A 20,007-nucleotide genomic window follows, 5' to 3' on the forward strand; every position below is an offset into this window, starting at 1 on the left:
CTCCCTCTGTATCTGTGTCTCTCTGTATCTGTTTCTGTGACTGTTTCTCTCTCTCTCTCTTTGTATCTGTGTTCCTGTTTCTCTCTCCCTCTATCTGTGTCTCTGTGTCTCTCTCTCTTTCTCTATCTGTTCCTCGCCTTGTATATGTCCATTTTTTCTCATTAGGTCCCGGTGAAGCTGCTTGGGATATTTTTTTCTATCTTAAATGCACGGTATTGATTGAAGTTGTTGTGTCTGCTTTCTGTGTGTGTGTGTCTCTATTTTTGTTTCATCTTTCTTTGTGTCTCCTTGTGTGGGTTTGTCTCTGCATGTGGGCCTGTTTCTGTTCGTGACTCTATATGTTTGTGTTCCTCTTGTTCTGTCTCTGAGGGGTTGTCTCTCTCTCTCTGTTTGTATGTCTCTCTCTCTCTCTCTCTCTCTTTCGCTAGCTACATCCACCTGTGACTCCGTAAATAAGGCCACGCTTGCTCAACAGCGCACAGTGACGTCGCTGTGAAGTGACTGACACCACTTATAGTAAAGTGTTGGCGTCTCACAGATGTCCTGCCTCCCTTGTAGTTGTTTTTAGCTGATGTTTTGAAGAAATCTGTATTGTGCAGATTTGCAGCAGGAAAGCGGCCTTCATCTCTGAATGGTGCCCGTCATTCTACAAACCATTTGTAGGAACCCCAGATATCTATCTGAATGTTGCTGACCAGTGTTAACCTCGCTGTCAGCCTTGTTTCAGTCGGTAACACTCTCGCCCCGAGTCAGAAGGTTGTGGATTCAAGTACCATATACTTGAGCCCATAAATCTAGGCTGACACTCCAGTGCAGTACTGAGGGAGTGTTGCACTGTCGGAGTCTTTCAGATGACACGTTAAACTGAGGCCCCGTCTGCCCTCTCGGGTGGCTATATTATTTGAAGAAAAGCATGTGAGTTATTCCTGGTGTCCTGGCCAATATCTACCTCAATCAACATAACAAAAACAGATGTGACCATTTATCTCATTGCTGTTTGTGGGACCTTGTGCGCAAATTGGCTGCCGTGTTTCCCACATTGCAACAGTGACTACAATTCAAAATTACTTCATTGACCTTGAAGCACTTTGGGACGTTCAGATGTGTGAAAGGCTCTATATAAATACAAGTTATCTTTTTCTTGCCCTGCACCGGCGCTCTCCCTGAGCAGGACTGTCACTGTGCCTGATTAGCACGAGACCCATCGCTATGGTCCAATAGTGAGCAGCAGAAGAGCTTCGGTTCACAAAAACTTCTCACAGTCACCTTTCCGAGCCACACATTGCTCATAAAGTGAATGCTTTCCATTGTGTAACAGTGACGTTTGCATTCTCTGGCCAAGCAATATATTCTCGGCCTTATACCAGTGCTGCTTCCTGGCACCACTCAGGAGTGTGGGAGAGCAGCTGGAGAAGTGGAGGCAGGCTATGGGGAAATGGTTCATAGAATCATAGAAGTTTACAGCAGGGAAGGAGGCCGTTTCGGTCCATCGTGTCCATGCCAACCAACAAGAGGCTATCCAGCCTAATCTGACTTTCCAGCTCTAGGTCTGTAGCCCTGCAGGTTATAGCACTTTAAGTGCACATCCAAGTACTTTTAAATGTGGTGAGGGTTTCTGCCTCTACTACCCTTTCAGGCAGCGAGTTCCAGACCCCCACAACCCTCTGGGTGAAGAAATTTCCCCTCACACCCCCTCTAAACCTCCCCCCATTACTTTAAATCTATCCCCCCTGGTTGTTGACCCCTCTGCTAAGGGAAATAGGCCCTTTCTATCCATTTATATCTAGACCCCTCATAATTTTATACACCTCAGTGAGGTCTCCCCTCAGCCTCCTCTGTTCCAATGAAAACAAACCCAGCCTATCCAATCTTTCCTCATAGCTAAGCTTCTCCATTCCCGGCAACATCCTCGTAAATCTCCTCTGTATCCTCTCCAGTGTAATCACATCCTTCCTATAATGCTGTGTCCAGAACTGCACGCAGTACTCCAGCAGTGGACTATCTAGTGTTTTATACAAGCATAACCCTCCTGCTCTTGTCTTTATTATCCGAGGCATAGAATATAAGTATTCAGTATGCCTTCTTAACCACCTTATCTACCTGGCCTGCAACCTTCAGGGATCTGTGGACATACACTCCAAGGTCCCTTTGTTCCTCTACACGTCTCAGTGTCCTACCATTCAAAATTACTTCATTGACCTTGAAGCACTTTGGGACGTTCAGATGTGTGAAAGGCTCTATATAAATACAAGTTATCTTTTTCTTGCCCTGCACCGGCGCTCTCCCTGAGCAGGACTGTCACTGTGCCTGATTAGCACGAGACCCATCGCTATGGTCCAATAGTGAGCAGCAGAAGAGCTTCGGTTCACAAAAACTTCTCACAGTCACCTCTCTGTATCTGTGTCCCTGTTTCTCTCTCTATCTGTGTCCCTGTTTCTCTCTCTATCTGCGTCCCTGTTTCTCTCTCTATCTGTGTCCCTGTTTCTCTCTCTATCTGCGTCCCTGTTTCTCTCTGTATCTGTGTCCCTGTTTCTCTCTATCTGTATCCCTGTTTCTCTCTGTATCTGTGTCCCTGTTTCTCTCTCTATCTGTATCCCTGTTTCTCTCTATCTGTGTCCCTGTTTCTCTCTCTATCTGTATCCCTATTTCTCTCTGTATCTGTGTCCCTGTTTCTCTCTCTCTCTATCTTTGTCTCTCACTCTCTCTCTATCTGTGTCCCTGTTTCTCTCTCTATCTGTGTCCCTGTTTCTCTCTATCTGTGTCCCTGTTTCTCTCTCTCTATCTTTGTCTCTCTCTCTCTATCTGTATCCCTGTTTCTCTCTATCTGTGTCTCTGTTTCTCTCTCTATCTTTGTCTCTCTCTCTCTCTCTCTGTATCTGTGTCCCTGTTTCAATCTGTAGCTGTGTCCCTGTTTCTCTCTCTCTATCTTTGTCTCTCTCTCTCTATCTGTATCCCTGTTTCTCTCTATCTGTGTCTCTGTTTCTCTCTCTATCTTTGTCTCTCTCTCTCTCTCTCTGTATCTGTGTCCCTGTTTCAATCTGTAGCTGTGTCCCTGTTTCTCTCTCTATCTGTATCCCTGTTTCTCTCTCTATCTGTATCCCTGTTTCTCTCTGTATCTTTGTCCCTGTTTCACTCTGTATCTGTATCCCTGTTTCTCTCTGTATCTGTGTCCCTGTTTCTCTCTATCTGTGTCCCTGTTTCTCTCTCTATCTGTATCCCTGTTTCTCTTTGTATCTGTGTCCCTGTTTCTCTCTCTCTCTATCTGTGTCCCTGTTTCTCTCTCTTTTTATCTGTGTCCCTGTTTCTCTCTGTATCTGTGTCCCTGTTTCTCTTTCTCTATCTGTTTCTCTCTCTCTCTCTCTCTCTCTATCTGTGTCCCTGTTTTTCTCTATCTGTATCTTTGTCTCTGTTTCTCTCTGTATTTGTGTCCCTGTTTCTCTTTCTCTATCTGTTTCTCTCTCTCTCTCTGTATCTGTGTCCCTGTTTCTCTCTCTCTGTATCTGTCTCCCTGTTTCTCTCTCTATCTGTGTCCCTGTTTCTCTCTCTCTCTGTATCTGTGTCCCTGTTTCTCTCTCTCTCTGTATCTGTGTCCCTGTTTCTCTCTCTCTGTATCTGTGTCTCTGTTTCTCTCTCTATCTGTGTCTCTGTTTCTCTCTGTATCTGTGTCCCTGTTTCTCTCTATCTGTGTCCCTGTTTCTCTCTATGTATCTGTGTCTCTGTTTCTCTCTCTATCTGTGTCTCTGTTTCTCTCTCTATCTGTGTCCCTGTTTCTCTCTCTTTGTATCTGTGTCCCTGTTTCTCTCTTTATCTGTGTCTCTGTTTCTCTCTGTATCTGTGTCCCTGTTTCTCTCTATCTGTGTCCCTGTTTCTCTCTCTGTATCTGTCTCTCTGTTTCTCTCTCTATCTGTGTCCCTGTTTCTCTCTCTATCTGTGTCTCTGTTTTTCTCTATCTGTGTCCCTGTTTCTCTCTTTTTGTATCTGTGTCCCTGTTTCTCTCTCTCTGTATCTTTGTCTCTGTTTCTCTCTCTCTATCTGTGTCCCTGTTTCTCTCTCTGTATATGTGTCTCTGTTTCTCTCTCTATCTGTGTCCCTGTTTCTCTCTCTATCTGTGTCTCTGTTTCTCTCTATCTGTGTCCCTGTTTTTCTCTCTTTGTATCTGTGTCCCTGTTTCTCTCTCTATCTGTGTCCCTGTTTCTCTCTCTGTATGTGTCTCTGTTTCTCTCTCTCTCTGTATCTGTGTCTCTGTTTCTCTCTCTCTCTGTATCTGTGTCTCTGTTTCTCTCTCTCTCTGTGTCTCTGTTTCTCTCTCTATCTGTGTCCCTGTTTCTCTCTATCTGTGTCCCTGTTTCTCTCTCTATCTGTATCCCTATTTCTCTCTGTATCTGTGTCCCTGTTTCTCTCTCTCTCTATCTTTGTCTCTCACTCTCTCTCTATCTGTGTCCCTGTTTCTCTCTCTATCTGTGTCCCTGTTTCTCTCTCTATCTGTGTCCCTGTTTCTCTCTATCTGTGTCCCTGTTTCTCTCTCTCTATCTTTGTCTCTCTCTCTCTATCTGTATCCCTGTTTCTCTCTATCTGTGTCTCTGTTTCTCTCTCTATCTTTGTCTCTCTCTCTCTCTCTGTAGCTGTGTCCCTGTTTCTCTCTGTAGCTGTGTCCCTGTTTCTCTCTCTCTCTATCTTTGTCTCTCACTCTCTCTCTATCTGTGTCCCTGTTTCTCTCTGTATCTTTGTCCCTGTTTCCCTCTGTATCTGTATCCCTGTTTCTCTCTGTATCTGTGTCCCTTTTTCTCTCTCTCTATCTTTGTCTCTCTCTCTCGCTCTATCTGTGTCCCTGTTTCTCTCTATCTGTGTCCCTGTTTCTCTCTCTATCTGTATCCCTGTTTCTCTCTGTATCTGTGTCCCTGTTTCTCTCTCTCTATCTTTGCCTCTCTCTCTCTCTATCTGTATCCCAGATTCTCTCTCTATCTGTGTCCCTGTTTCTCTCTCTCTCTATCTTTGTCTCTCTCTCTCTCTCTATCTGTATCCCTGTCTCTCTCTCTATCTGTGTCCCTGTTTCTCTCTCTGTATCTGTGTCCCTGTTTCTCTCTCTCTGTTTATGTGTCCCTGTTTCTCTCTCTGTATCTGTGTCCCTGTTTCTCTATCTGTGTCCCTGTATTTCTCTGTATTTGTGTCCCTGTTTCTCTCTCTATCTGTGTCTCTGTTGCTCTCTCTATCTGTGTCCCTGTTTCTCTCTCTTTTTATCTGTGTCCCTGTTTCTCTCTGTATCTGTGTCCCTGTTTCTCTTTCTCTATCTGTTTCTCTCTCTCTCGCTCTCTCTCTCTATCTGTGTCCCTGTTTCTCTCTATCTGTATCTTTGTCTCTGTTTCTCTCTGTATCTGTGTCCCTGTTTCTCTTTCTCTATCTGTTTCTCTCTCTCTCTCTGTATCTATGTCCCTGTTTCTCTCTCTCTCTGTATCTGTGTCCCTGTTTCTCTCTCTCTCTATCTGTGTCCCTGTTTCTCTCTCTCTGTATCTGTGTCTCTGTTTCTCTCTCTATCTGTGTCTCTGTTTCTCTCTGTATCTGTGTCCCTGTTTCTCTCTATCTGTGTCTCTGTTTCTCTCTCTATCTGTGTCTCTGTTTCTCTCTCTATCTGTGTCCCTGTTTCTCTCTCTTTGTATCTGTGTCCCTGTTTCTCTCTCTATCTGTGTCTCTGTTTCTCTCTGTATCTGTGCCCCTGTTTCTCTCTCTATCTGTGTCTCTGTTTCTCTCTATCTGTGTCCCTGTTTCTCTCTCTTTGTATCTGTGTCCCTGTTTCTCTCTCTATCTGTGTCTCTGTTTCTCTCTATCTGTGTCCCTGTTTTTCTCTCTTTGTATCTGTGTCCCTGTTTCTCTCTCTATCTGTGTCTCTGTTTCTCTCTCTATCTGTGTCTCTGTTTCTCTCTCTATCTGTGTCTCTGTTTCTCTCTCTTTGTATCTGTGTCCCTGTTTCTCTCTCTCTGTATCTTTGTCTCTGTTTCTCTCTGTATCTGTGTCCCTGTTTCTCTCTCTCTCTATCTGTGTCTCTGTTTCTCTCTGTATCTGTGTCCCTGTTTCTCTCTATCTGTGTCCCTGTTTCGCTCTCTCCATCTTTGTCTCTCTCTCTCTCTGTATCTGTGTCCCTGTTTCTCTCTATCTTTGTCTCTCTCTCTCTCTCTGTATCTGTGTCCTTGTTTCTCTCTCTCTATCTTTGTCTCTCTCTCTCTCTCTCTCTATCTGTGTCCCTGTTTCTCTCTCTCTGTATCTTTGTCTCTGTTTCTCTCTGTATCTGTGTCCCTGTTTGTATCTGTGTCCCTGTTTCTCTCTCTCTCTCTCTATCTGTGTCCCTGTTTCTCTCTCTCTGTATTTGTGTCCCTGCTTCTCTCTCTCTGTATCTCTCTCTCACTCTCTTTCTCTATCTGTGTCCCTGTTTCTCTCTGTATTTGTGTCCCTGTTTCTTTCTCTCTCTCTCTCTCTCTGTGTCCCTGTTTCTCTCTTTCTCTCTCTATCTGTGTCCCTGTTTCTCTCTCTCTGTATTTGTGTCCCTGCTTCTCTCTCTCTGTATCTCTCTCTCTCTCTCTCACTCTCTTTCTCTATCTGTGTCCCTGTTTCTCTCTGTATTTGTGTCCCTGTTTCTTTCTCTCTCTCTCTCTCTCTCTCTCTCTCTCTCTCTCTTTCTATCTGTGTCCCTGTTTCTCTCTCTCTCTCTTTCTCTATCTGTGTCCCTGTTTCTCTCTCTCTCTCTTTCTCTATCTGTGTCCCTGTTTCTCTCTCTATCTATCTGTGTCCCTGTTTCTCTTTCTCTATCTGTGTCCCTGTTTCTCTCTCTGTCTGTGTCCCTGTTTCTCTCTCTATCTGTGTCCCTGTTTCTCTCTCTCTGTATTTGTGTTCCTGCTTCTCTCTCTCTGTATCTCTCTCTCTCTCTCTCTCTCTCTCTATCTGTGTCCCTGTTTCTCTCTCTGTCTGTGTCCCTGTTTCTCTCTCTATCTGTGTCCCTGTTTCTCTCTCTCTGTATTTGTGTTCCTGCTTCTCTCTCTCTGTATCTCTCTCTCTCTCTCTCTCTCTCTCTATCTGTGTCCCTGTTTCTCTCTCTCTATCTGTGTCCCTGTTTCTCTCTCTCTATCTGTGTCCCTGTTTCTCTCTATCTGTGTCCCTGTTTCTCTCTTTCTCTCTCTATCTGTGTCCCTGTTTCTCTCTCTCTGTATTTGTGTCCCTGCTTCTCTCTCTCTGTATCTCTCTCTCTCTCTCTCACTCTCTTTCTCTATCTGTGTCCCTGTTTCTCTCTGTATTTGTGTCCCTGTTTCTTTCTCTCTCTCTCTCTCTCTCTCTCTCTCTCTCTCTTTCTATCTGTGTCCCTGTTTCTCTCTCTCTCTCTTTCTCTATCTGTGTCCCTGTTTCTCTCTCTCTCTCTTTCTCTATCTGTGTCCCTGTTTCTCTCTCTATCTATCTGTGTCCCTGTTTCTCTTTCTCTATCTGTGTCCCTGTTTCTCTCTCTGTCTGTGTCCCTGTTTCTCTCTCTATCTGTGTCCCTGTTTCTCTCTCTCTGTATTTGTGTTCCTGCTTCTCTCTCTCTGTATCTCTCTCTCTCTCTCTCTCTCTCTCTATCTGTGTCCCTGTTTCTCTCTCTCTCTATCTGTGTCCCTGTTTCTCTCTCTCTATCTGTGTCCCTGTTTCTCTCTATCTGTGTCCCTGTTTCTCTCTTTCTCTCTCTATCTGTGTCCCTGTTTCTCTCTCTCTGTATTTGTGTCCCTGCTTCTCTCTCTCTGTATCTCTCTCTCTCTCTCACTCTCTTTCTCTATCTGTGTCCCTGTTTCTCTCTGTATTTGTGTCCCTGTTTCTCTCTCTCTTTCTCTATCTGTGTCCCTGTTTCTCTCTCTCTCTCTTTCTCTATCTGTGTCCCTGTTTCTCTCTCTATCTATCTGTGTCCCTGTTTCTCTCTGTATCTGTGTCCCTGTTTCTTTCTCTCTCTCTCTATCCCTGTTTCTCTCTGTATTTGTGTCCCTGCTTCTCTCTCTCTCTCTCCCTCTCTCCCTCTCTCTCTGTCTCTGTTTCTCTCTATACCTGTATCCCTGTTTCTCTCTATATCTGTATCCCTATTTCTCTCTCTCTCTCCATCTGTGTCCCTGTTTCTCTCTCTCTCTATCTGTGTCCCTGTTTCTCTCTCTCCCTATCTGTGTCCCTGTTTCTCTCTCTCTCCCTATCTGTGTCCCTGTTTCTCACTGTATCTGTGTCCCTGTTTCTCTCTCTCTCACTGTATCTGTTTCCCTGTTTCTATCTCTCTCTGTATCTGTATCCCTGTTTCTCTTTCTATCTGTGTCTCTGTTTCTTTCTCTCTCTCTGTATCTGTTCCTGTGTCTCTCTGTATCTGTGTCCCTGTTTCTCTCCCTCTGTATCTGTGTCTCTCTGTATCTGTTTCTGTGACTGTTTCTCTCTCTCTCTCTTTGTATCTGTGTTCCTGTTTCTCTCTCCCTCTATCTGTGTCTCTGTGTCTCTCTCTCTTTCTCTATCTGTTCCTCGCCTTGTATATGTCCATTTTTTCTCATTAGGTCCCGGTGAAGCTGCTTGGGATATTTTTTTCTATCTTAAATGCACGGTATTGATTGAAGTTGTTGTGTCTGCTTTCTGTGTGTGTGTGTCTCTATTTTTGTTTCATCTTTCTTTGTGTCTCCTTGTGTGGGTTTGTCTCTGCATGTGGGCCTGTTTCTGTTCGTGACTCTATATGTTTGTGTTCCTCTTGTTCTGTCTCTGAGGGGTTGTCTCTCTCTCTCTGTTTGTATGTCTCTCTCTCTCTCTCTCTCTCTTTCGCTAGCTACATCCACCTGTGACTCCGTAAATAAGGCCACGCTTGCTCAACAGCGCACAGTGACGTCGCTGTGAAGTGACTGACACCACTTATAGTAAAGTGTTGGCGTCTCACAGATGTCCTGCCTCCCTTGTAGTTGTTTTTAGCTGATGTTTTGAAGAAATCTGTATTGTGCAGATTTGCAGCAGGAAAGCGGCCTTCATCTCTGAATGGTGCCCGTCATTCTACAAACCATTTGTAGGAACCCCAGATATCTATCTGAATGTTGCTGACCAGTGTTAACCTCGCTGTCAGCCTTGTTTCAGTCGGTAACACTCTCGCCCCGAGTCAGAAGGTTGTGGATTCAAGTACCATATACTTGAGCCCATAAATCTAGGCTGACACTCCAGTGCAGTACTGAGGGAGTGTTGCACTGTCGGAGTCTTTCAGATGACACGTTAAACTGAGGCCCCGTCTGCCCTCTCGGGTGGCTATATTATTTGAAGAAAAGCATGTGAGTTATTCCTGGTGTCCTGGCCAATATCTACCTCAATCAACATAACAAAAACAGATGTGACCATTTATCTCATTGCTGTTTGTGGGACCTTGTGCGCAAATTGGCTGCCGTGTTTCCCACATTGCAACAGTGACTACAATTCAAAATTACTTCATTGACCTTGAAGCACTTTGGGACGTTCAGATGTGTGAAAGGCTCTATATAAATACAAGTTATCTTTTTCTTGCCCTGCACCGGCGCTCTCCCTGAGCAGGACTGTCACTGTGCCTGATTAGCACGAGACCCATCGCTATGGTCCAATAGTGAGCAGCAGAAGAGCTTCGGTTCACAAAAACTTCTCACAGTCACCTTTCCGAGCCACACATTGCTCATAAAGTGAATGCTTTCCATTGTGTAACAGTGACGTTTGCATTCTCTGGCCAAGCAATATATTCTCGGCCTTATACCAGTGCTGCTTCCTGGCACCACTCAGGAGTGTGGGAGAGCAGCTGGAGAAGTGGAGGCAGGCTATGGGGAAATGGTTCATAGAATCATAGAAGTTTACAGCAGGGAAGGAGGCCGTTTCGGTCCATCGTGTCCATGCCAACCAACAAGAGGCTATCCAGCCTAATCTGACTTTCCAGCTCTAGGTCTGTAGCCCTGCAGGTTATAGCACTTTAAGTGCACATCCAAGTACTTTTAAATGTGGTGAGGGTTTCTGCCTCTACTACCCTTTCAGGCAGCGAGTTCCAGACCCCCACAACCCTCTGGGTGAAGAAATTTCCCCTCACACCCCCTCTAAACCTCCCCCCATTACTTTAAATCTATCCCCCCTGGTTGTTGACCCCTCTGCTAAGGGAAATAGGCCCTTTCTATCCATTTATATCTAGACCCCTCATAATTTTATACACCTCAGTGAGGTCTCCCCTCAGCCTCCTCTGTTCCAATGAAAACAAACCCAGCCTATCCAATCTTTCCTCATAGCTAAGCTTCTCCATTCCCGGCAACATCCTCGTAAATCTCCTCTGTATCCTCTCCAGTGTAATCACATCCTTCCTATAATGCTGTGTCCAGAACTGCACGCAGTACTCCAGCAGTGGACTATCTAGTGTTTTATACAAGCATAACCCTCCTGCTCTTGTCTTTATTATCCGAGGCATAGAATATAAGTATTCAGTATGCCTTCTTAACCACCTTATCTACCTGGCCTGCAACCTTCAGGGATCTGTGGACATACACTCCAAGGTCCCTTTGTTCCTCTACACGTCTCAGTGTCCTACCATTTAATGTGTATTCCCTTTCCTCATTAGCCCTCCCCAAATGCATTACCTCGCACTTCTCCAGATTGAATTCCATTTGCCACTGTTCTGCCCACCTGACCAGTTGATTGATATCTTCCTGCAATCTACAGCTTTCTTCTTCATTATCAACCACACCAGACGATTTTAGTATTATCTACAAACTTCTTAAGTATCATCTGCAAGCTCTTTGCAACTTCTCTCCTCCACTTCCTGCCTTCTTCTCTCCTCCTTTCCTCTCCTGCTCCTGTCTTCTTTCTTTCTCCTCTCCTTGCAGTGTAAGCTGTGGCTCAGTGGGTAACACACTCGCCTCTTGAGTCCGAAGGTTGTGGATTCAGGTCCCACTCCAGGGACTTGAGTACAAAAAATCTAAGCTGACACTCCAATGCAGAGCTGAGGAAGTGCTGCACTGTCGGAGGCGCTGTCTTTCAGATGAGACATTAAAACCGAGGTCCCGTCTGCTCTCTCAAGTGGATGTAAAAGATCCAATGACATTATTTTGAAGAAGAGCAGGGGAGTTATCCCCAATATCCTGGCCAATATTTATCCCTCAATCAACATCACAAAAAAAGCCAGATTATCTGGTCATTATCACATTGCTGTTTGTGGGAGCTTGCTGTGCGCAAATTGGCTGCTGCAGTTCTTGCATTACAACAATGACAACACTCCAAAAGTACTTCATTGGCTGTAAAGCACTTTGAGACCTCTGGTGGTTGTGAAAGGCGCTATATAAATCCAAGTCTTTTTTTTCTCATCTCCTCTTCCTATTTCCTCTCTTCTTTTTTCCTCTCTGTCCGCCCTCTCCTCTCCAGCCTCTCTCCATCCCTCTTCTTCCTCTTCCTATTCCCTCCTGTGGGAAAAAATCTGAAGATTTCCCCCCAGTGATTTGAATTGTGTCTCTTTAAGCCATAGGGAGCTACAGCTTTGTCTTGTGGAGCTGGGCCCCTGAATGTAGCGAATGGTCGGGGGGACGGGTGTTGAAGACCATGGGAAACATAAAAGTCAACAAACTGCAAATCGAAACAGGATGCATTTACCTGTTATTTTTATCAGGTCTTTTTTCTTCTTTCTCCTCTTAGGAAGCTTCCTCCACTTCCCCTCCCGAGAAAGCGCCCCCAAAAAGCCAAGTCCGAAGCCGGGGTTGGATGACATGGATCTGTGCGAGAGCGAGGAGCTCGACAGCGATGATGAAGTGTTTCCCCAAGACTTGACAGCCCCCGACAGCGGTTACAGCGACACCAGTGGGACGTGCGCACCGTGCGCCTCTCCGACCTGGACCTCCGCCCGCTCCCGGCTGTTCTCACCAGCATCGTCCGTACACTTCTGCAGAGCAGGATGTGGCCAGGAGGAGCAGTGTGACAGAGGGACTCAAACCTCCAGCTCCACTCCCCCGCCTACCCACCAACAGTCAGCCAATCCCATGTTACCAAGCGAAGTTGGGAGTGAGCCTCAAAGACTGTTCTATGGTAATCCTCTTCTGCCATCTGATGCATTCTCAGTTCATTTCTTTCCTTTGTTTGGGTTGGATTGATAACATAGTGTTACATAATGGAATACTTGCATGTTTAGCCTTTAAGATCGATGTTCTGTATGACTGAATAGCACGGTAGGTTCAAACATTGTCCTTTCACGTCTGGGACCTGGTTTTAAATCAAACGCAGGCCAGTGGAATAAAGTCCGCTTTTTTTTCTCTGACTCCCCCCTCTCTCTGTCTATCCTGCATCCCTTTTCTCTCTCTCTCTCTCTTTGTCGACCCCTCTTCTTTCTCCCTCCCCCTCTCCTCTTTCCCTTTCCTCTTTCCCTCTCCTCCCTCTTCCTCTGCTCCCCCTCTTCCTCCTCTCTCCTTCCCCGTCTTCTCTCCCCTTTCTCTCTCCCTCATTCCCCTTGTCTCTGTCTCTCTACTTCCCTTCCCTTTTCTCTCTCCCTTCCCCTTCCTCTCTGCCTTTCTCACCCTCTTCTCTTTCTCCCCTTTTTCTCACTTAATTCTTCTTTCTCCCTATTGTTTTTCCCTTGCTCTCCCTTTGTGTTTCTCCCCCTGTCCCGCACCTTTCCCTTAGCTGTCAGGGTCCTATATAAAATGAGTTTGGGGCGGTGCCCACAAAGTTACAGAGAATCTAACAGTGAGTTATTAGCAGCAAAAGGGGATGGGGCCTGGGAATGGTCTGCTGGTCTAGCATGATTCCCGTCTACTCTTCTAATTTGAATGATGAAGAGACTCTGGGTTGCCCCTGTGTCATCAAACAAAAGGGCCTCCTTTTAAAGGGCACAACTAATGGAAAACAAAATCATCAAACTTCTGAAATTAAATAATAATATTATTTACACCATCCATTACACGCTGCAGTCCTTGCGTTGCTCACCAGTCGCGGACGACCTCCAGCATACCGGCAGACACCGTGCGCTCACTCCCCAGGTGCACCCGGGTGCGGGCATGACTCAGCCCCCGGCCCATAACTCCTTTAATTGAAGCTATGAAGCTCTTTGTTGGAACAACATTAAATAGATGCACCAAACCACAAAATTAAATAGATATACCAAACCACGATTGGAAAGGGAAAGTATCATGCAAAAGATCCCAAATCTGTTTTGTGCATTACGTGCAAGAGAGGCAGGCAGGCAGGCAGAGCGACCCTCCCCACGGGCCACCCCCAACCTGGACCTGTCCCAGTCCCAGCAGCAGGCCCACGAACTTTCCCCTACATTGGCCTGAGACTGTTTGTTGGAGCAGTGCCCCCGAGGGATTCGGAGCAAAGGATTGAGAGGAAACGTCAATCGTTGATGTTCCTTCATTCTTACAAACCTGACGTGGAAACAATGCCAAGGGCAAGTGAAAACAAAGTGAAGCTCAGCGAACTTCCACCCAAAACTAAAAACAGCTCGGCTTTCCGATGTTTCGGAAGTAACCAGTGACCCCCAAGCTGAGATGTGCACATGTTAGATGAGGGCTTGGAATAGGCTTGGGTTTGACGCCCCCCCATGGTCGAAATAGCTTGCTGACACTAGAATCAAAAGAGGAGAATGTCCACCGGGGAAGGCACTGTTCCCTAGCAATGAGAGGAGGGAAGAAAACTGGAGTGGGGGAGGGATTGAATATTTTTTTTTAAATGGTTGTGCATTGGCAGAGGATGAACGAGCATAAACATTTGCCTCCCATGCCTCTTCTACTTCTCTGCTGATATATCCAACCAATGGCAGGCCAAGCAATTGGAAGGGGAAGAACTAGTATTGCCTGGAAATTCAGGAGTGGCTACCTTTTGGAAGCTCACTCATCATCATAGGCGGTCCCTCGAACGAGGATGACTTGCTTCCACGAGTTCACAGATGTTTCAGTGAAGGACCTGGTGTTCCAGTCCTGAACTCCAATTGAGGGGGTGGAAGATGCCTATGCATGGATTTTTTTTAACGTGTGGTGACCGTTGCACATCAGCCACCACACGGGCTTGACAGAGCTAGGCCTTTATCCAGTGGCAAGGGTTAACCAGGACGACTGGAGACCTGCTCTGCTGCATGGACCTAGTGCGCACACATATACAATGTGGGCTGGCCTGTGCTGCCCCTGGGCCCTCAGCTCTTCTGGGCCCCGTACTCTCATTTGCCACACCTCCACCATGATCTCTCACTGTTCCTCTGCCACAAACATTCGCTGCACCTCTGCCACGATCTCTCGGCACTCCTCCGCCACAAAACACTCACCGCACCACCGCCACTAAGCACAGGGTGAATACCCTGTGCCAGAATGAAGAGGTCTGAGGAACCCCGGATATTGGGCCTCAGACCTCATTGCCTTGAGGCCAGATTTGTGGGAGGAGCTGCTGCCTCAGGGCAAACGGATGTTGTGGCACGGTCTCAATTGAGCATTGGGCTCCTTATTTGCATATGCAAAGTGCCTAGTTCCTATTCCAGCCGTGAGTAAGGATGCCTCCCGTTTGAGCTTATCCAATATGGCAAGCGGCATACTTCCAGATAGAAATGTGTGCCATTTTGGGGCATTAGGTGTCCACATAGCGCCTGAAATACGGGTGCTATACAGCCCAATTTTTAAGCCTATATGTACAATCAAGGTGTACACAAGTGAGAGTAACCATACTGTATTATGGGGCCCACCAGTCATTAGTAACTTGACAAAAAAAAATGTATTTAAGGATTTTCATTGCAGTAAAGTGGAGACCATGGAAAGTAGAATAAATGGCGGGAGAAATAATGCCGCAATAGTGATAGCAACTGCGATTACACAACCTCCAGTATTGACAATACATAAGAACATAAGAAATAGAAGCAGGAGTAGGCCATACAGCCCCTCGTGCCTGCTCCACCATTCAATAAGATCATAGCTGATCTGGTCATGGACTCAGCTCCACTTCCCCGCCCGCTCTCCATAACCCCTTATCCCCTTATCTTTTAAGAAACTGTCTATTTTTGTCTTAAATTTATTCAATGTCCCAACTTCCACAGCTCTCTGAGGCAGCGAAGTCCACAGATTTACAACTCAGAGAGGAAATGTCTCCTCATCTCAGTTTTAAATGGGTGGCCCCTTATTCTAAGATCATGCCCTCTAGCTCTAGTCTCCCCCATCAGTGGAAACATCCTCTCTGCATCCCCCTTGTCAAGCCCCCTCATAATGTTACACGTTTCGATAAGATCACCTCTCATTCTTCTGAATTCCAATGAGTAGAGGCCCAACCTACTCAACCTTTCCTCATAAGTCAACCCCCTCATCCCCGGAATCAACATAGTGAACCTTCTCTGAACTGCCTCCAAAGCAAGTATATCCTTTTATAAATATGGAAAACAAAACTGCACGCAGTACTCCAGGTGTGGCCTCACCAATACCTTATAAAGCTGTAGCAAGACTTCCCTGCTTTTATACTCCATTCCCTTTGCAATAAAGGCCAAGATTCCATTGGCCTTCCTGATCACTTGCTGTACCTGCATACCAACAACAACAACTTGTATTATTATAGCACCTTTCATGTAGTGAAAGGTCACAAGGCACGTCACAGGAGTGTTATGAGACAAAAGAAAATTGACACCGAGCCACATAAAGAGAAGTTAGTGCAGATGCCCAAAAGCTTGGTCAAAGACGTAGGTTTTAAGGAGCGTCTTGAAGGAGGAAAGGGAGGTAGTGAGGGGGAGAGATTTAGGCAGGGAGTTCATGAGATGTGGAGTCTGATTTAAATGGTGCAGAATCATTATGCATGCGCAAGATCCCTCTGCACCAAAAGCCCGTGAAGAAAGGACACTTGAGCAGTGCTCCCCAGCATTCAGTGAAGCCCATTGTGTCACCCCCACACCACTAATGCATAGCGCTCCATAACTCAGGAAGGGGGGATTGGTATGGTAGGGTTTAAAGCAGGCGACCGACTCTATTGGTGAGAGGCCTGGCTGATTCTAACCATTGGGCCTCCTTTACATGTAGCGTGTCAGCTTCCCAGCCAATCTCATTACCTGACTAGTGGGTGGGAATGGGAACGGCCCTCAGCATTAAGGTAGGTTGATTGGGGAGGGGGGCGAGGTTATGAGGGTTGGCAGTCAATGTGGGGAGGTGTGGGGGAAGCCCAGGGGAAGCCCAAGGTTTCCTTGTGGGGCTTGGGGGAGCACTCTGACTCCAACTCTTGGCCCACAAGGTAAGCTGAAAAAATCGAAAGCATCTCTCTTCTGGGCCTCAATACAGTTCCCAGCAGGAGTAGCCTGTTGGGGCGGCTTGGGCCTCCAGGCTAGCAGTTTAAAGTTGCAGTTGGGCCCAAATGACATAATTAGGGCCCAATCTACATATTAAAAGCTGGACCCCACTGTCTTCTGGGGGTGTCCTGCGTGTGCCTGCTGAAAACAGCAGGCTAAAATCTAGTCTTGTAGGAAGGCAGTAGGCTTCCAGGGGGGTAATTCACTGCCCTTATTTTAACTATCTCCTGCCTGATTTCCACTGAGCGGGGGTTAAAATCTCCCCTCCCTGCACAGTCACTGAAACTGTTTCATCCTATCATGTCCAGCCAACAACCTTAGAAAGGAAGAAAAAAACTGTTGGAAAAATTCCCCAGGGTGTCTGGAATTTGGAAGCGTGGTGATGGCGATTAGCTTTGGCAGCACATGACTGGGATATTGCGATACAGAGTAGAATGCCAGTCAGCTGACCCATCTGGGATCCAATGGAACCTTATGCAGGTGTCCTAGGAAACCGTGAAGGGGGTCAAGAGTTTACAGGAGTGGATTTGGCCTTCCCAATAATCATGGCCCATTAGGATTGATTCCATGTGTGAATCCCCCCCACCCCCCATTGGAAACCGCTCAAAGATATATTGGGGATATATTGCAACAATAACTTGCATTTATATAGCGCCTTTAATGTAGTAAAACATCCCAAGTTGCTCCACAGGTGTGAAATTTGACACTAAGCGAAAGAAGGAGACATTAGGACAGGTGACCAAAAGCTTGGTCAAAGAGGTAGGTTTTAAGGAGGGTCTTAAAGGAGGAAGGAGAGGTAGAGAGGTGGAAGGTATTAAGGAGAGAATTCCAGAACTTAGGGCCTAGTCGACTGAAGGCACAGCCACCAATGGTGGGGTGAAGGAAGTGCGGGATAGACAAGAGGCCAGAGTTGGAGGGGGGGGGTCTGTGGGGCTGGAGAAGGTTGCAGAGATGGGGAGGGGTGAAGCCTTGGAGAGATTTGAACACAAATGAGAATTTTAAAATCAAGGCGTTGCTGGACCGGGAGCCAATGTAGGGGTGATGGGTGAACGGGACTTGGTGCGAGATAGGATGAGGCCAGCAGAGCTTTGGGTGAGCTCAAGTTTATGGAGAGCACAAGGTGGGAGGCAGGCCAAGGGAGCATTGGAATAGTTGAGTCTGGAGGTAACAAAAGCACGGATGAGAGTTTCAACAGCAGATCTACTGAGGCAGGGGCCGAGACTGGCGATGTTAGGCACCTTTAACAGAGCACTGACGACACAAAAAGCAGATTGGTCAATTGGTAAAGCCATATAGAAACCCCAGTCTATGCAGAGCTAGCTGATCGTAACGGAGGTAGCAGCATTGCTGCTAAAATGGGACTCAGTATCCTCCCTGGCAGTTTCAAGGTTCACCTGCCCTCACTTTGTGTGCTGATTCCTGGTGATACATTAGCATTTGTGGACATTGGATTGGCTTGGCAGTGATGACCCCCATGTTGAATAGCCCGCCATTGCTCACTGTCCAAATTGCAAATGGGGACAACATAGGCATGTTAAAAAGAAAAGCACTTAGCAAAGTTTGAGGGGGGCGTATGGGGTGGGGGAGCAGGGAGAAGGCCATGAAAGGGATGGTCATCATTTTCCTCTCAAGAAAATTAATATTTTTGTTGCATTTTGTAGCAATATGGAACTAACTCTCTCTCCCACAAGGCTATGGATGCTGGGGGACAGTTGGAGCTCTCCATACTGAGATCAATAGATCTTTATTGGGTAAGGGCCTCTAGGTATCTGGAGCTAAGGTGAGTGAATGAAGTTGAGGTGCATATCTGCCATAATCTAATTGAATGGTGGTGCAAGCCCGAGGGGCTGAATGGCCTACTTCCTGTTCCTACCTTTTTATCTCCTTTTAAGAGCTCGTGGTTTGAGTCCTGCGGCAGTGGGTTGATATGAACATTCCCAATGATGTTTAAAATCAGCTGCTGCCACGCTCAGTTTGGCACTCACCCGTACAGCCAGGAAGGCACTGGGTTTTATTTATTTGCTCTGAGTTAAGTGATCAGAGAACAGTGTTGCTGTACGAATGAAGGAGGAAGGAAATGAAACTATCCGGAACTCCTGCTTGTACGAGCGTATGTGAGAGGGCACTGGGTGAGGACAGCCAATCCCAGCTGTGATCTCTCCCTTGGTCTAACAGCCACCTCTCTAAACTTGCTGCTGAAGAAAGGCCAGCTGAGTGAAAGAAAGAAAGAAAGACTTGGATTTATATAGCGCCTTTCATGATCACTGAACGTCTCAAAGAGCTTTACAGACAATTAAGTCTATGGAAAGTAGTCACTGTTATAATGTGGGAAACGTGGCAGCCAATTTGCGCACAAGCAAATTCCCACAAAAATTGATTGAGGGATAAATATTGGCCAGTAAACTGTAGATAACTCCCCTGCCCTTCTTCGAAATAGCGCCATGGGATCTTTTACATCCACTTCAGAGAGCAGACAGGGCCTCGGTTTAATGTCTAACCCGAAAGAAAAAGAAGAGAAAGACTTGGATTTATATAGCGCCTTTCACGATCACCGGACGTCTCAAAGCGCTTTACAGCCAATGAAGTACTTTTAGAGTGCAGTCACTGTTGTAATGTAGGAAAGATGGCACCTCTGACAATGCAGCACTCCCTTAGCACTGCACTGGAGTGTCAGCCCAGTGCCCTGAGTGGAATTTTTGAACCCACAACTTTCTGACTCCGAGGTGGGAGTGCTACCCACTCCGGCACAAGGTACTGAAGGGCTAGCAGCACTCCTGGAATCAACCACCAGCTCGACTCCCCACGTCCAGTAGCGAAGGTTAGACAGTTAGGAAAGGAACGTTTCATTTTCAGGTGGATGGGAGTGGAGAGCGAATGGCCTCACTGACCAGAGAAGAGTTTAGTTTGGATTCAGTTGCTCAGCCCAAGGTTTTTGGTGGCTGCTGGGCAAGAACTTCCTTGGAAACTCTGCGAAGGATCTTAACATCCAGATGACCAGACTGATGCAATCGGAGTGCTCTGTTGTGTCATGTACTGTGAGATCGATGGAGAGGGGAGTGTTCAGCTTCCATCTCCTTTCTAACTCACATACCCACGGTTACGTCAACTCTTTGGAGTTTTTACAGCTGCAGTTTCTAGTCCCTCCCATATTCCATCATTAGACCATCTGATGTACTTCCCTTGCACTACTGCGGGTTGCAACCAGTGCGATTTGTAACAAAAAGAAAGCACTTGCTTTTGTACCACCCCTTTCATGACCGCAGGACATCCCAAAGCAATTTAAAGGAAGTAATTTTTGACGTGGTCACTAGGAAACGTGGCAGTCAATTTATGCACAGCAAGCTCCCACAAACCGCAATGTGATAATGACCAGATAATTAGTTTTAGTGATGTTGGTCGAGGAACAAATATTGGCCAGGACACCGGGGATAACTCCCCTATTCCTCCAAGAAATAGCACCATGGCATATGTTCACCTGTGAGGGCAGACTGGGTCTCATCTGAACGACAGCACTGCCAACATGCAGCGCTCCCTCAGCACTGCACTGGAGTGTCAGCCTAGATTCTGTGCTCAAGTCCCTGGAGTGGGATTTGAACTCTCAATTTTCTGACTTCAGAGGTGAGGGAGCTACCCACTGAGCCACAGCTGACAATACAGATTTAATGGAAGAACAGACAGTTAAAATGTAAATAAAAGGAAATGCTGGAAGCACTCAGCTAGTCAGGCAGCATCTATAGAGAGAAACTGAGTTACTGGCTTAA

The 20,007-nt window shown here is 46.4% G+C and overlaps 1 protein-coding gene across 4 annotated transcripts in view; it reads left to right on the plus strand.

Annotated features, from left to right (window-relative positions):
* Positions 1 to 20,007, plus strand: part of LOC139263176 (bcl-2-modifying factor-like) — a 113,891-nt gene that overhangs the window by 52,121 nt on the left and 41,763 nt on the right. For all 4 annotated transcript variants that reach the window (XR_011593056.1, XR_011593057.1, XM_070878849.1 and 1 more), the window contains exon 2: positions 11,647 to 12,033. Coding sequence is in view for 2 of the 4 variants with exons in the window: in XM_070878849.1 (XP_070734950.1) it covers positions 11,647 to 12,033 (387 nt within the window). In the remaining 2 variants the exon portion in view is untranslated. The remainder of the gene's footprint in view (positions 1 to 11,646; positions 12,034 to 20,007) is intronic.

This window comes from Pristiophorus japonicus, chromosome 4 (genome assembly GCF_044704955.1).
Source record: "Pristiophorus japonicus isolate sPriJap1 chromosome 4, sPriJap1.hap1, whole genome shotgun sequence".
In the NCBI taxonomy this organism is placed as follows: Eukaryota; Metazoa; Chordata; class Chondrichthyes; family Pristiophoridae; genus Pristiophorus; species Pristiophorus japonicus.